The following is an 18,261-nucleotide window of genomic DNA, read 5'->3' on the forward strand; positions in this document are numbered from 1 at the left end:
AATACCCAATACCACCCAAAAAATAGATGTCAAGCAAACTTTTCCCCCTGTAGTTGCTGTCAGGTGTGCTGTTACCTTGAGAACAAAGAATTCCACTCGAGAGATGTTTTTAGCTTTAATGAATGTTGATTTGTAAACAGTTTCGACTGTCAATAGTGTATCACTGATTTTCCTCCTAGGTGTGACATCTATTTAATTCACACAATGCGGGTATTGCGGTTCTCTCGACTCCACTCGATTATTATTATTAATTTTTTTTCTTTGCTTTTCCAGCATTCATCCTTGTGCATGCTTGTTTTTCGTTATCACTTGTGTTCTGTTCATGTGGGTACATTGTAAGATTAATGCATTTTAATGAAGAAAGTCAATTTAAAAGTTGAACACAATCAACACTTCTACACAATCAAAGGCATGCTGCTTAAAAGAAACATCTATGTAGAATTTTGTATCCATAAATAATGCAGGTGAAAATAATATATCAATATCTCATTTAATGTCCAAAAGTAAACACATTTCGAACTTTTTAACCCAAGAACAGCCCTTTAAAGCTTAATTTTTTATGGTCCTTTAATGACATAGCAGCTTCCTTTAATAATGTAGCAGAAATATTTTCACAGATGTTAACAGATAGTGATATTGCGAAAAAGTGTACCATTGGGGCCTTATTTTCTAGGGTTTGCTACATTTTTCATTAATTAATAAAAAATGTGTAGTATGTTTTGATGTCTTAAATTATATTTCACAAAAATGTTAAATGGATCTTGTAGTGAGGTATTGGTGTGATTCAACTACTACAAGATATTTTTACTAAGTATTTTTAAGGCATACTGCTGCGTAACAACTTTTCAAAATTTTAAGAAAGTTGTATCTGAGTTAAACTCGCAGTTACTTTTGCAAATTAGCATGAGTGGACCGAATGTCAATTTAAAATTTCTTAAACCTGAAAGTGAAGAACTTTTGTCTTAAAATTATTTCTTCTCTTTTATTGCTAATATTCTTCTACCATTCCTTAAAAGATTTCAGTCATTTGAACCAATGGTACCTTTCTTACATGAAAATATCTTCATTCTTGTTAAGCAGCTGGTGAAAAATAATGCTATAAGTAGTATACTTGAAGAGGCAAAATCATTAGATAGCTTATTTTTGATAGACCTTGATGATCCTAACAATCTAAGACTTAGAAAAAATACGGATATTTGCATAGTAACATTTAGCTTTTTTAATGCTAGTGTAGAAACTGAATCTGAAAAAAGAAACTTTTTTCACAGTATTTGTGCTACCAATTTTCAACTATTCAAATCTGCTTGTTGATAAATTCAAATGTCTGTATACGTTGCACTTAATTAACTTTTTAATTCTTAATAGAAACTGTCTAATCAGATAGTTGCATTAAAAGTATATAATTTACTATTTTTAAAGTAACTACTTTAAAATTTTGACTAGTTTGAGTAACTTTTTAAGTATTGTAAAGTTTCAACATTTATTTCATTTCCAAACAGTTTAGTTTTTATCTGTAGAATCTTTAATTTAAAATGAAAACTACTTATAACATTAAATGTTATAGAATAGTTTGCAACAACTTATCAACCGCTGGCAGATCAATGACCAATTTCGATTTATATTTTCATTTTTTTTTTTTTAAATTTATTTATTTTTGCTGTTATGTTAGTTTCCTTGTTATGTAAGCAATTTATTATAGTTTTAAAGAGAATACTATTCATAATTGTAGAAGCTACTCCCAAGCACTCGAAGAGGATGTAGAGTGCGTAGAAAGCCGCTTGTTGTCCAGAGACCTTTGCTGCCTCGAGAAGGAATGGGGGTGTTGTCTGGATCCAGACCTATGACTTTAGTTCACCTTGTGCCTTCTGTTTCTTCATTATCTCCTGTCATATCTACTAACTGTACACAATCAGAAAAATTGAATGTGCCACCTGCTAAGAAAATCATGAAACTCATCCCTTCTGGTAAGTATCCACTTTTTATGGATTTTTAATTAAAGCATATGTTTTGTTAATTTGTTTTGGTATTTCTATTCGTTTAATTATTTTTGACCCTGTTTTTCAAAAGCCCTTTTACCCAATTATCCTCTCTAACTTAGGTAATTGATATCCTCTCTAACTTAGGCAAAAAATAAACGTTATTTTTTGATAATGTTCTTCAACACTAGAACGACTGACATTTTTACCTATTTAGTATGACCATTGCTGTCATTTTGTCTGCAATGGTTCAAATAGGAGCATAAATACTTGATCTTTAATTCATATATCATTAAAAAGAAAGAAAGAAAGTTTAAAAAGGTAATTTTTAGTATTTTGCAGTATTTTTAATGGTATTATTTTTAATATATAAAAAATTACCTTTATTTGAGGAAAAATAGTATAAAACAGCTCCTTACCAATATCGATATTAGCACATTATTTTAAATATCTTAGCATTTTCCACTAGGTTTAAGGAATGGTGAACATTTTTGTTTAGGCGCAAAGAACGTTGACATTGTTTATTACTTATAGTTTCAGTAAAGTCAGGAGGGAGATGGTAGTTTCTTTGAGAAAAAATATAATAATCTCAATTCTACCAAGCTCAAAATATAGGACTTTTGAGAAACTTGTTAAGAGTTACATGCTTTAAAAAAAAAATGGGAAAGTTTAGAAAAATTGGCCATATTCTAGAAATCCCTATCAATCTGCTTATTTGATGAAACAGTTCCATCAAATAGGCGACAACTTAGACTTTGAAAATTTTACTCTTTCAGGGAGATTTTTAGGATCATGAACTACGATAAAACTACCATAGTTATGTATAGTACTCAAGATGTAGAAATTTTTTTTAAGTTTACGTTAATTGAAAGTTTTTTGATCCTGAACTAGAATGTTTTTAAAAAAAGTTCAAGATAGTTAGAGCTTTGCTAATTTAAGGGATTTCTCTATGATTTAACTGCATGGGAACAACTATTAAATCCTTCTCTCGTATAATTTTTTATTTATCATTATCCTTTTGTCCATAAAGTATGAACATGTTTTTAGGATGTGAAAGGGTGTTTGTTGAGGCATTTCTTTCCTGCAAAGGAATTTAAGGGCATGTTCACCAACTACTTCCGTCATTATCTTTTCCTAGTTATTCAAAAAATATTTGGTTTTAAGTTCCACAGTCAGTCGGAAATTTAATCCAAATTCCATAGTCTTAAATTTTTAACGAACATAGTTTTTAATAGCAAGAGCTAATTATTGAATTTTATTAGTCTTCTAGGCTCTAAACTACAAATTAGAATTTTTCACAAAAATTCACCTTTTATCAGATGGCTCTGCAAGTTAGTCATTTTTTAGTCAAAAACCTAAAGAGAAACAATTAACAATTGTGTAAACAATTATAAGGGGGTTGGAAAGCAGCAGCAAGCAAAAGTTTTCCTTATTTACAAATACTTGTCCAATGTCGATCTAATCATGTGCGTGCTTAAATAAAATAAAGATAAACAATGGAGGAGAAACAGTGTGCTAGATCCAAGTCTACTCAAATCTCTACAGCAGTCACTTTGACGACAATGGACATTCTAGATAAATTGGCATTTTATGCGCGTATTATATATTCTAATAGCATTTTGCTTTAATACTTTTGAAGATCTCAAAAAGTTAGGAAACTCGTGAAAGTTAAATGTGCTGGTATAATTATTTTAGGGCTTAGCACCTCTCAAAGTTTTGTGATCGAAATGTCTGTTCCGGTTGTTCTAGTGTTAATGACTCTCTAAGCCTGTCTATCATCTTAGTAAGATTAATTACAAAATTGTCATTAATAATAATTCACAGCTTCTTATTATCTTATCATTATTTTGCTTCCTTTTATTTTTAGGGCCATCTTTGGATATCCAACCCATTCAAGTTCCTGTCATCAGCCAAGTGCAATCTGATTCAGTTCAAAATTTAGTGATACAACAAAATGCAGTATCACAGCATGTGATTTTAAATTCTACCTCCAGAAATTCATTGCAAATTCTAAGTGATCGCAATGCAAACCAATGTCTAAACTCTGTGCATCCTGTTGTTTCTTCTGCAAATACGGTGGATAGTATGGCTGATGTATTATCATTAGAAAATAACTCATTTACTTCTGGAGGGTTGCCATCTCCTACAAGTCTGGATGTGAGATTTTATTTTTAATTCTGTTCATTTTGAAAATGTGATTCTGTATTAAAATTTGAAATTCTTGATAGCTGTAATTTCTTGAAATCAAAATTTTTCTGTAACATCTTCAGATTTTTTTTAATTCTTCTGTAACATCTTTATTTTCAATTGTGACCTAAATATGCATAAAAGTAAAGATCAAAAAAATATAATTGATTTTTAAAAAAAAATAATTATCTGAAAACTATTTAAATCAAAGATATTTTCAAATAGTTGCTTAAAGCATATAAAAAATTGAACCAAGATATATTCTTGAATGTTACTTTAACAGCAAATAATCTGTATCATATTGACAAATTCTAAAATCCTGTCAAATACTCTGTGGTAAAGATTGATTCTGCAGTCATACATAGGCATTTTCTAGCATACTTTCTTGATTAATTACATTTTCATGTAACTGTTATTTTTAAAAAATAGAAATTTTTATTTTTTTTCCACACAATTTATTTTAATTCTTAATGTATATGTTAACTTTTTTTTTAAATTTTCAAAATATGTTATTTTTAACTATTAAAATATGTGTAATTGTATAAATGTATTTTTTTTTTAATAAATGGATAAAATCAGCTAATTTAATTAAATAATTTAATCATAATTTTTTTATATAAAATGTTAACTTACATGAATGTTTTTTTTTGTATTTTTAGCATTGTTATAAATAATATTAGTTGGAATTAAATTTTTAAATTTGTCATTAGTTTGTCAAGCGTGGGATACATGAGAAAATTGTGTAATGTCCCACACATCACATGAAAACCACAATTCGTATGAAAACCACTTAAAGCTTACTTTTTGCCTATTGCAGACCTTCGTTACTTTAGAATTTCAATGTATTTAAACCTATTAACTAAAAAGAATTTTTTATGGTTATTTATTGAATGAAGATTACAAATTGCAATCTTTGTTTTTGTGTAATATAAGAAGAAAATCTGAAATTATAGCCCCCAAAAGTTATATTTCTATTTTTCTTTAAATCTGATTTTATCATGTTTGTTGACAATTATAATTTTAAAATTGTTTTTCCCTTTACTAGCTCTGTGACTTAGCATTGAAAAATGGATCATTTTTTATGTTCCACATGTACCATTTGCTTCATTGGTATTTTAATTATATCTGGATTTAGGATGCATTTTACTTTTAATGAACTTTTAAATCAAGCATGGCAAATATTATCTCTAGGAAATGATTCAAATGTTTAGTGTAACTTTTTTAATATTAATAATTAATGACATTAATTAATGGCATTGAATTAAAAATTAGTGTTCTATCTCCTCATCCATATAATGTATTGTTTTATTATGGAGACATTTAACATTGTCTCCCTATACTTGCTTTTTCATTTTCAATTTGTTCAACAGCTAAAATTCTTTAGTATTTTTCACAACTGTATATGCTGATTCCTGAAACTCTTTTTTTTTTTTCCAATTGAATAATGAGTCCATTTTGTATCAACATTTTTTGTTGCACAAAGTGCTTTATATTTTGGAATACTTCATCTTTCTGTGTGAGATAGCATAGTATTTTTATCTATCTATTGCTTTGTAAATAGAGTATTGAACATTTATTTAGATTTCAATGACAGTAGATCACTTTACAATTACTTCTTTTTTATTAAATTTTCTAATTAAACATTTATAAAAACTTAATCTAATAGTATTTTAGTGTAGGGAAATATCATGTTGCAATATTTGGCTATAATATTTATGTAAATTATGTATGTTTTAAAAAATATAATTTTTAGGATTTATTTTTATGCCCTCATTTTTTGCCATTGTTATATTTTCTCCCTGTTTCTACTATGCCTATTGTAATTTACATAAAATTTATTGAGTAGTCATATTTTTGCATCTTTATTGAATAACAAAAATCTATTCTTAATAAAATATTTTTTAAAAAGCTGCATAATTTCAATGAATGTATTCAGTCAAAAATAATAAACTAATGTTTAGAAATGAAATTTGAAAATAATAATTCTTTTAGTTCCAACTGTTATTGATTGCATTAATCTTTTCTGTTACTTGTGTGGTAGCTGTTTATTCAATTTAAATTATTTACTTGTTAAAAATAAAATTATTTAAATGTTGCTAAAAGATAAGTGAAGTAAATGTAATTAATTAACTGGATACAATTAAGTTTTATGACTCAAAGTTGTACCCACAAAAATTGTTTCAACTTCAGTCTGTCAAAATGTCAATTTCTCATTTACTCTTGCCACTCAAACGAAATGAATCTCATAAAACTACTTGAATTTCAATTAATTGAAAATTTTAACTGTTATAAGTTTTGGTATTAGGGGAAAAAACAGCTTTTTTTTCTTTTATATTTTGTTCTCACTTTTCATGGAATGGCCCTAAACATTTATAGGTGTCATATTTGCAAGCTTCAACGCAGATTGCTTACAAAAACTCAGTTATATTAAATTGCTATGGGCAAAACCATGATGATGATCTTTTTTTTAATATTAAAGACTAATTATTGTGTATTTGCAATTAATGAATGAATTAGTTACATACTTCATTTATTGTTATAGGTACTAAATTTTGATTTGTTAGTCGACTCTCATCATAATTCAGCTCCTGATGAAAATTTTATAACCATGTCACCTGTTAATGAGTATCATTCTTCTGAACAATCAGATTCTTTATCAACTATAAGTGCAATACCAGATACTACATTTTTGGAAGGTATGTTTTCTTCAATTCATTGCAATTTTATATTGTTGGCTCAAATGTATACAATTTGTTATTAAATAATTATTTAAAATTAAATAAGTTTTTAGAAAATTATTGTTACTTCAGTGTTTTATAAATTAAAGTATGCAGATAAATAAGATACACAATTATTTTGTTTCTACAAACAGTCTTATAATGAACGTTCACTTATTTATATAGTATTCAATGTTGATTTTTTAAATTTTTTTGTCTTTATTATTTTAAATATTAATTTTTATTGTGTTTCTTTTTATAGAATTGGGATTTTCTACAAAAAGACCTTTGTTTGATTCTTCACTTGGCTCATCATCAACATTTAATGAAGACTCACTTTCTTCAAAACCACTATCAACTCCTCCTGGAAGTCCCACACATCAACCATTTATCATGGATTCACCAGATAGGCAGTGGTTGAATGGCGAGGTAAGTAATGTTTCCTATGAGCTCAGAACCACTAGAAATAATGTCAAATTTTTTGTATCTTGGATTTGTTATTAGATGTATTAGTTTTTTTCTTTCGAATTTGGTTTATTGCTACTTCATAACTTTTTCTTTAAAAAATTTTGTCTTCAATGATAAATTCAAAGTCTATCTGTCCAACTGAAATTTTAAAACCTTTGTTTCTCTATCTACTTTGAAATCAAAATTCTCATTATTATTTCATCTGCATAATTTTTATTTGAAGTCTTTTCTGAATTTCTGCTGATAATACAACTCTAATTTTAAGTACTATAATATTTTTTGTTTTATTCAGTGGAAATAAAACACATAGTTTTTAAGTATTACATAATGCATTTATGCAAACAATGTATATATAAATAAGATCATTGACGAAAGGTGTGATGAAGCAAGTCAGAGGCACTAGGGCGTTCGGAAATTATATTTATTAAAGCATAATCATGAAATTAACTAGCATCCAAGTGACACAAAATCGAAGTGCTCCTTAATAAAGATTAGGGAAAATCTTGCAAACAAGTCCCAATGAACTTTTAATTCACATGCAAACAGGGCATTAATTAAGTGGAGGGAATAATATGGATTCACATTCATTAAGTAAGTGAAGGGAATAATATGGTTCTCATAGTTAGTAAAGAGAAAGACTTAAAATGTTAATTGTTGCATACTTGAATAAAAAAATATAATAAGACAGGGTGTGAATAATTATGTGTGAGAAAGCGTTCAATTTTGAATGATAAATTAAGAAGGAGAATTTAGATCAAAAAATAACATGAAAATATTAGTTAAAGCTTATATATATATATATATATATATATATATATATTGAATTTACTTTCAATCAAACTACGACACTAGCTTAAAATTTGCTCATTTTTCTCAACAAAAAAAAGATTATCTCTAGACATTAGAATACTAAATTTAGTTAGTCTGGATTATCAGAATATGTTACGATAATATTTGTTTTAAATAATTTTATCAATAGCTTATAAAAACTTTTCATTTATTGCTGACATTTATTATATAGAAAGACTTATTTTCTGTATTTCATGTTTGGAGTTTATTTTGAAATTGGACATTTACATGATATTCCAGAATCAATAAAACTATGAATATGATGACTTACACCGACAAGGTGAAAATGAACAATATATTGATAACTCAAATCAATTCATCAATCAGGTGTTTGCTATAATCAACTAACAATATTGGAAACATGGAAAGTTTAAAAATAATCGTTGCAGTGGTGGCTGAAAACCTCAGCTAGAAATGACAGAAAACTGAAAGCTATAGCTGAAAACAATCAATTCAGAAGTGTACAATATTTGCATCAGCAATGAAAAAATAAAGGAATTATATTTCTAAATCGACAACATTAAGGTGTCTTCTGAAATTGAAGTTTCAATCTTGTGATCATCCAAAAACATAACCATTTATGACTATAAAACAAAAGCTTGCAAATCAGAGTTGGTTCAAATCAAGAGTGCTATGAGGCTTGGGGGATTGGGAAAAAATATATTGTGAAAATATGTTCTGTGCATCCTGTGGCAACCGATGCCTGGTGGCAGAGTGATAGCGCTCTGTGCTCTCAAGCCACAGGTCCTGGGTTCTATCCTCGAACTGGGCTAGGTTGACTTAGTCAATGAAATGAGAACCAAACATGCTTGGGAACTAAACACTGGGGGTTCCGCATTTAGCTGACCACCCAGCTGAAACATCTGCTCTTGCATCCCTGAGCTCAAGGTCAAGAAAACTAAGATGGGCATATTAACCCTTGGCCCTCTATGAGCTATTGCACCACTGAATTTAGTTTAGTCTTATGGCAAACAAGTGGTTCGAGTTTGAAGAAGGAAACTAGAAGCATTTAATAAAAAGTGCCTAAAATGTTCAGTAAAATTTGCAGTTAGTGTAGTGATATGAAGTTCCAGGAGTGCAAACGGGCCTGAAACAGTGTACAAACAAGAAATAAATTCAGATATTTACCAAGATATTCTCAAGAACTACCTAATTTTATCATGAAAAGACTTGTTTTAAAATAATTTTATTTTCCGACAAGATTTAGCTTCAAGATCAGGCTGGAAAATTACAGTTCCACCATCACCAGCTAATTCGCGAGATCATAATGCAATTTGGAATTTTTGAGAATACTTGAGAAAACTAATGGCGGTGCTACAAAGTGTAAATTTTTATGTTACACCACGGAAAATTACATTTTAACATTTAAAAATTTTGTAATTTCTGATTTATTTTCTTTTTTTTTTTTTTTTTAATGTTTAAAAATTCTGTGAAACATGTTGATTTGACTCTCTAAATTTGCAATTTAAGTAAGTAAAAAACAAAGTAAGATACTTATAAACGTCGAGTTTTTCAATTATTCTTGTATTTTGAATCAGGGCTCTCATGGGTCAGGAAGTGCAGTAAATTTTTATTAAACTCCAAAAATCAGGGAAAGTTGCTATTTTTTTCAAAATCTCAAAAATTCTTATATTTTATTCTTATTTTACCACGAAAATTCTTATATCATGGTGCCTGGAAAATAACTGGCCTTAGAATTGTCTGTATCAGTAATCAGCTATTGAGATTTGAGTTAAATTGTTCTAACATCTATTACAATTACTTGTTGTAAAAATTTCATATTTCAGTCAAACTGACATGTCCCCATCCTCGTTCAATGATTTTTTTTTTTTTTTTTTGCTCACAAAATCTAAAAATTAGCATTACGAATAAAAAGATGTAAGTTTTCTGACTAAAATTTCATGATATACATAAAATATGGTTTAGATTTTCAATGAAATTTACCTGGAAAAGTCACTGAATTTTTTTTTTTCTAAAATTGAGTGGGAACTCTTTGTACTCATTTAATCTATTCAGTATATCTCATGATATTAAAATGTACAATCAAAAAAAAAAAATGAAAAGCTTTTTGATTTAATAATCAGATTTTCAAAAATTATTTTACTATATTTCCAGATTTGAGGGATCTTCTTTAGATGTACTGATGACATAAAATAGTAGTTAAAAAGTTTTCAAATGAATTGATTCAATTATTTTAATTATAATCTAATTTAATTATGAAATTTGGCACAAAATTATTTATTTTTTGAATAATTATTACTTTTTTGTCAGATGTGTCTGTCTCTAATGACACGTCACAAATCAAAAACTTTTGATCTTTGATTCTATTTTTGCTTTTTGTATTTTTCTTGTAACTAATTTCTAAATCAAAATTTTTGTGTCACATTTATAAAACTTGTTTTCATTGAAAATTCAGAAAGTGCTATTTGAATACTTACTGTACCAAAATTCAGCAGTGCAGTAATTTTTTTTTTAATTTACCAAGGTATTTACTATTTTATGTACTTTTGTAATAAAGAATGTTATTATTCTCTATTTTCAGGGTCCAGATATGTCTCTGAATACTTTCTTAAACTCAATAGAATCTCCAATTAAAGTTATGTCAACTTCCACATCTTCTAGTTTTACAGAAAATTCTAATTTTGATCAAATTGCCAGATTAGCTCCTGTGGTAATGCCATTTTATATAGTTTTATTTTGTCTTTAATGTCTTTTTTTTTTACATGAAACTTAATTTCATACTTATATCAAGACAAGGCATTTTAAAAAATATGGAGGGACTTACTGTTTTAGATTAAACTTAACATAAAAAAAACTACTGTTATTTATCACCAATGCAGTTGAGTTGATGATGAGATGGACACAACAAGACCAACCTGAAACTATTGAAAACTCGAATTATTGAATTGTCAAAATTTAATAAATTAGTGAAAGCAAATAAAGTAGATTTTAAATTTCAGTGTAGTATATTTAAATGAAAAGTACTTGATGACCCAGCCACTCAATACCAAATGCCCTTTCCTGTGGTCTATAAAAAATTTCTAAAATTTGCCAGGACCAATTTTTAGAAACGGGTATGTTAAGTTTTACTTAAATACTAGGCATCAATTACAATGTTTTAGGTGTCATGGTGACTGGGATTTGTAGATCATTGTCATTTACAGTAAATTTTTCAAACCTTTTACTGTGGTTCCCTTATCTCCTCTCAGTAGTAGAGAAGACTGTATGAATATGCAATGTTACATTACACATATCCCATCACTATTTAGTTCCTTCTCTTTCGGATACAAACCTGTGTTATCTTCAGTTAAGATGACTGTACAACAGGGCCGGATTAACCTATAGGCACGTGCCTAGGGCCTACGAAATTCAGGGGCCTACGAAAAACTTGGAAGAAAAAAATTTTTTGACAAAAATAATTTAGCTTTAAAAACAACAAGTGTATTTTGCACAAAATTATGAAGATACAAATAAAAATATAATATTTTTCGGTAATAAATTATTTTACAGAATCTTATTACTTTTTTGCTATTTTTGGATTCAACGAAATCTTGTATTATGCTGTCGAATTCCAAACTACGCAAAATGTCGTATTCAATAGACATAAGTGCGAGCGATGCCAAACGATCTTGATTCATTGTTGAACGCAAATAATTTTTTTATCAATTTTAATCTGGTGAAAGATCTTTCTCCTTCTGCATTTGCATTCATAATTTCAATAATAATTTTGAATTCATAATTTCAAAAGATTTACTTTTGACAATGTTAATTTCCTTCACTTAGTTATCATAGTAGTATCATGAAAACTATGAAGCTATTTGTAGTATAAATATTTCTTGTAATTAATCTCACTATCAATTTCACTGTTTTCTTTGCTGATTTGTTGTTGTATTGTTGACGTGAAGTGTTTACATAGTTATCGATCGAACTAATCATAATGGTAATATCGATATCAACTGCAATATCGGCAGTATGTCGGTATTGCAGATAAAGTTCGATAAACAAATTTGAAAATTAGAATCCATATTAATAAAAATGTAAAAAAAATATGCAAGAAAATTTTAGCATATATTTTGAAAAGAGGGGAGGAGTGGGGGAAGGAGGGAAGGGCCCAAAAACGGCTGTGCCTAGGGCCTACGAAAGGTATAATCCGGCTCTGCTGTACAAGGTGGATGTAATTGTTCTTTCACATCTTGATCATTCTTAAGAGGCTAAATGATTGTATTCTTAGTGGGAAACTTGAACTACCTAGACTCTACTGTAATTAGAAAATCTATCTTAGTAATTCTGATAGTATCCCATTTTGTTTGCATAAAATCATAATTTTCTTTTCTCTTGTACAATATTAAAGTGACGTTTAATAAAATTAATTTCCTATAATCAAAAAAATATTAAAGGAGGATCAATTGGTTTCTTAGTTTATAAAAGCTTGTTTTTACTATTAGTAGTTTAGATTTGTGTTTGAGATTAATTACGTCTTGTCTTTGTTGTTTTTACTCTATATTTTATGTGTAATATATCTAAGCAATTGACAATTTATGTTCTTTAATATGACCTCACATTACTTCAACCCATTCATTAAAAGGCCCTTTTCTGTTCCAAAGATTGAATGTTATTTAACACCATTTATAAGAAGTGAATTTACCAGCCATGCAACTAAAGCTATTTAAGATAAATTTAATTTTTTGTCTTTCATTCCCACAGAAGTCACTTTAAAATAAACATAAAAAAAAGAGAGAGAGATTATATATAGAAAAAGTTAAAACTAAGGGAGTGTAAATAGACCTCTTAAAATTCTAGTCAAATTAGGCAAAAATATATTCATTCATCATAAATGTATTGGTAATAAGCTGAGATATTGCACTGCCTGTTATAATCTGCATGTCTTATATACTTTCATTAGTTTTAAGTACATTTATTATTTGTGAAAATTTTGTTTTTGCTCTATCATTTCTTTTCATTTAGGAGTTATGAACATAATTTTTTCTTTGTTAAACCTTAAATTCATGTAAAAGTCATATTTTTTAGTTGTCACACATTATTTTCCTTCAATTTTACTGTTAGTGATACAATTTTTGTTCAAATATTGTATGATTGTTTCTACCAAAAATGATCACAAATTATTGTATTTAATACTTCTTTTTTTTTCGAATCAAGTAAAGCGTTTGTTATGAATCTGTCAATTAAGACAGGAATTCCCAAACTGTATTCTGCAGAGATCTTGCTGGGGATCCATGAGTTTATTTGATTTTTGAAAATCTTAAACTAAGTTTTAACAAATTCTAATTTTATTTTGTATTTTTGGTACACAGAAAAAGTAAAAAACATAATGGAAAGCAAAACAAATGTACAAGCAGAAAAAAAAAAGCAGTAAAGAAACTGAACATTTCTTTTCCTTAGGACTTCTTGATGAAGTTCTGAAAAAAAGCACTGTGGAAAATACTGAATTATGTTTATTGCTTCCAGAAAGAAATTAGTTTTTTAAATTTTTGCTGTTTGACGTGTGGCTGATGTTTAGATGTGGATTATTTTTAAATATATTGTCTATCTTATTGCATTAAACTGATTATTAAATTGTAATTTTTAATGCAAATTTTTGTGGTGAAACATACAGATTAAAATGTGAAAAGTGGAAGCATTCCATTTCATTAAATTTTAAGTACTTCTAAGTATCTTCTTTAATATTTCAATATTTAAGATAAGTTTTGTAAATGAATAAAGATATTTCTTACTCCAAGCTTAATTCAAAGTTTTTTGTGCTTCATATAGATAGTCGTGTTTTTGTATCTTTTTTTTTTTTTTTTTTTTTTTGTAGTTTTATCCACCTGAAAAAAAATTGCTTGCTAAACAAATTAGTTCACTATCATTGAAGATAAAATGGCTCAGAAAACTAAAATTTTTATTAATATTTCATATAAAAAAATAATGTTTTCAAAACACTTAAGTCAAAATGATCAATAATTATAAATGATGAAGATCACATGATTTGGCGAATGAAGATCATATGACTTAAATACAAAAATTTATAATTTGTCACTAATTTAATAAATTTAAAAAATAAAGTTTGCAAAGTCTAAGATCATTGAAGATGATGACTCCAGATATTAGTGTTTATAATTAATATTTACTTTTATAAATTTAACAAATAATCATTGCTGGAATGGGGTTCCGTAGAATAAAAAATTATGTTAAAGGTCTCCCTGGTACAAGAAGTTTGCATGCCACTGAGTTAAGGTGTCTTGCAAATTTATTTTTTAACATTGTGAAAAATGAATGAAACTTATGTTAAACATTCTATCATTGCATCTATTTTCATTTTAGATAGCATGGGGTGTTGCATCTTACTATGCTAATCGAGTATCCCCAAAATATTTTGAACTGATATATATATATAAAGTTTGTTAATAATGTATTTATTTATGAGGAAAAATATGTTTGAAGATTTTATGAAACGTTAATAAAATTATACAAAACTGTAGGTATGAGTTTCTTAATTGATTTACATTTAATTATATTTGAAGACTTATAATAATTTATATTTTTATATGTTTTTTTTTTTTAAAAAAACATCCTTTGCCAATTTTCTTTGAAAAAGTATTTTAACTTTTTTTTTCTTTTTCAGGTTGATTCTCAAGTCCGTTGTTTACTTGATGAATGCAGCATTGATTTCATTGCAAAATTTGAAGATCTTGCTGATGTGATAAATAACTCATCAAGTAATGATGGCAAACAAACTTGAACACATCTGTAACTGTGCATTATCATGTTGTAAAATTTGCTAAAGTCATCCATTGAAAGATCTAGTTTTTTCATAATTCTATGAAGGTTTTAATTTTTTTAAAACAGTACTTTTTTATGTGACTTCATTTAAGTGTGCAAGCATTTATACTAAAGAATAACAATGCAACTCATACTTGTATTCATATTTGTACATTGAGAAGTTAGTATCAGTGTTGAATAAAAAAACTATTGTACTACAAAGTACTGTACAATTGACGTGCAATCCAAAATAAATGTATAAAACTGTATGATCTTTTATGTCTGGATATATTTTTATTGGCCAGATTAAACTGTATGATTTCTTGTAAAGGTTATATGTTTAATCATTGACTGACATCGTATATTAACATCTCAATACCGACTATTGTTAAGATGACAGGTTTTTTTCAACTTTATTTTTTACCGGGAATAAAAATCCATTTTGCAATAATAAAAATTCATGAAGGCAATTTCAAAAATTATCAAACATTGGGATGTCAAAATACTTTGATACCAGTTATGGGTTAAAGTAGGCATGTATTTTATTTTTCTGGTATATAAAATATACATAATTTTGTATAAAATGTCAGCAGAGAAAAAATTTGCTATTAACATTATGTTAAAATATTTTATACGTATCCTAAGTTATGTTATATTCTGAAATTTCTTCTGAAACATTTTTTTTTATTAGTTTTTTTCCTAGAATTCAAATACAGATACTAAATTTTGTTTATCATTGCTTTTAAGCCTTGTGAACTGTACTTATGAATATTATTTTATGCTTATAAATTTTTTAAGTTACTATACAAAATATTATTTTTCTTTTGTTACCATCGTATATTAACATCCCAATACCTACTGTTGTTAAGATAACAGGTTTTTTCACTAATATTTTTTATCGAGAATAAAATTTCATTTTGCAATAATAAAAGTTCGTGAGCAATTTGAAAAATTATCAAACATTGGGATGTCAAAATACTTTGATACCAGTTATGAGTTAAAGTAGGCATGTATTTTATTTTTCTGGTATATACAAATTATAAAACAATAATATACATAGTTTTGTAAAAAATGTCAAAGAAAAAATTTACTATTAACATTATGTTAAAATATTTTACACATATCCTAAGTTATGTTAGATTTTGAAACATTTTTATTTTGTGTTCATTAGTTTTATTCTTTGAATTAAAATACGGAATACAAAATATTTATCATTGGTTTAAATCCTTGTGAACTGTAATTATGAATATTATTAAATTTTTATAAAGTTTAAGTCAGTATACAAAATATTATTTATCTTTCGTTACCATCGTATATTAACATCCCAATACCTACTGTTGTTAAGATAACAGGTTTTTTCACCTACATTTTTTACTGGGAATAAAAATTCACTTTGCAATAATAAAAATTCATGAAGGCAATTTGAAAAATTATCAAACATTGGGATGTCAAAATACTTTGATACCAGTTATGGGTTAAAGTAGGCATGTATTTTATTTTTCTGGTATATACAAATTATAAAACAATATACATAGTTTTGTATAAAATGTCAAAGAAAAAATTTACTATTAACATTATGTTAAAATATTTTATATGTATCCTAAGTTATGTTATATTCTGAAATTTCTTCTGCAACATTTTTTATTTTTGTTTATTAGTTTTATTCCTTGAATTTATATACAGATACAAAATATTGTTTATCATTGGTTTTAAGCCTTGTGAACTGTATTTATGAATATTATTTAATTCTTATAAATTTTAAGTTAGTATACAAAATATTATTTATCTTTCGTTAACATCCCAATACCTACTGTTGTTAAGATAACAGGTTTTTTCACCTATATTTTTTATCGAGAATAAAAATTCAGTTTGCAATAATAAAAGTTCATGAAAGCAATTTGAAAAATTATCTAACATTGGGATGTCAAAATACTTTGATACCAGTTATGGGTTAAAGTAGGCATGTATTTTATTTTTCTGGTATATAGAAATTATAAAACAATAATATACATAGTTTTGTATAAAATGTCAAAGAAAAAATTTACTATTAACATTATGTTAAAATATTTTATATATATCCTAAGTTATATTCTGAAATTTCTTCTGAAACGTTTTTATTTTGTGTTCTTTAATTTTAATTCTTGAATTTAAATACAGGATACAAAATATTGTTTATCATTGGTTTTATTCCTTGTGAACTGTATTTATGAATATTATATTCTGAAATTTCTTTTGTATCATTTTTTTTTTCATTAGTTTTATTCCTTGAATTTAAATACAGGATTCAAAATATTATTTATCATTGGTTTAAACCCTTGTGAACTGTAATTATGAATATTATTTAATTCTTATAAATTTTAAGTCAGTATACAAAATATTATTTATCTTTAATATCAGTATAAAATTTATGTTGAAAAAATTTTTCCAACGATTTGTTACTTATTACTGTAAGAAAAAAAATATATAAGTTATTAAAAAGTTGTTAAGAAATCCCATTGTATTTTATTTTTAACATGAAGTTTTAAAACCATTACTAATCACAAATAAGGGTAAATCTTAGACTGAGTAAATTTCTTCTGATATGCATTAAGTGCCATCAGCAAGTATAGCTAATGGTTAATATGTTCATAAATTTAACTGATATATGTAGAAGTTATAAAAAGTGTTTTGAATGTTGTATAAATGCAATGCATTTCAAAAAGATAAATCCATTTATATAAAAACACATTCTAAAGAATGAGCTATTTTGTTTTGTCAGTCCTAGAAGCAAAGGCAAAACAAGTAAAGAATTTATTTTTATTAAAAAATGTAGGACAAACTTTTAAGTGACTGGTCGCAAATCAAGTTACCCAAGTTTACCAAATTATACAAATTTATGTAATTAGCTCTATATCACCTATGAATAAAAAAATATTTTTAATTTATTGTTTTATGAACAATACCTAAATTTGAAGGAAAAGAAAGTTTTTTTCTGCATTTATATCACATAAAAAAGCAGGTATTTACTGAAAAGTAGTAAATTCAATATTTTGAATATTTTAAATAACACGTAGACAAACAGTTAAAATAAACATTTATTTTTAAAAAGCTCAACATTTCTGAAAATAATATAGAATTATTTTCGTAATAGGAGTTTTACAACTGCAATTTTAAACTCATTTATTGTTTTTTCATAAATATAGAACTCTTTTAAAATGCATCTAAATTCTACAAAAATACAGGAAGAAACAATATGTTTATATAAATGCTGCAAAACATCAAATGCTTTAACAATAAATTCTTAGCCAGCATTATTACAAATTTAT

The 18,261-nt window shown here is 26.8% G+C and overlaps 1 protein-coding gene across 5 annotated transcripts in view; it reads left to right on the forward strand.

Annotated features, from left to right (window-relative positions):
- Nucleotides 1–17,446, forward strand: part of crm (cramped chromatin regulator) — a 50,497-nt gene extending 33,051 nt beyond the window's left edge. For all 5 annotated transcript variants that reach the window (XM_087154862.1, XM_016075242.5, XM_087154863.1 and 2 more), the window contains 6 exons: nt 1,730–1,964; nt 3,844–4,133; nt 6,706–6,859; nt 7,143–7,309; nt 10,740–10,868; nt 14,820–17,446. In XM_087154862.1, the coding sequence (XP_087010988.1) occupies nt 1,730–1,964; nt 3,844–4,133; nt 6,706–6,859; nt 7,143–7,309; nt 10,740–10,868; nt 14,820–14,936 (1,092 nt within the window). In that variant the 3' untranslated portion in view covers nt 14,937–17,446. The remainder of the gene's footprint in view (nt 1–1,729; nt 1,965–3,843; nt 4,134–6,705; nt 6,860–7,142; nt 7,310–10,739; nt 10,869–14,819) is intronic.
- Nucleotides 17,447–18,261: the final 815 nt, after the last annotated feature.

Source organism: Parasteatoda tepidariorum, chromosome 11 (assembly GCF_982258835.1).
Source record: "Parasteatoda tepidariorum strain Cologne lab strain chromosome 11, Ptep-v5.0, whole genome shotgun sequence".
NCBI lineage: Eukaryota > Metazoa > Arthropoda > Arachnida > Araneae > Theridiidae > Parasteatoda > Parasteatoda tepidariorum.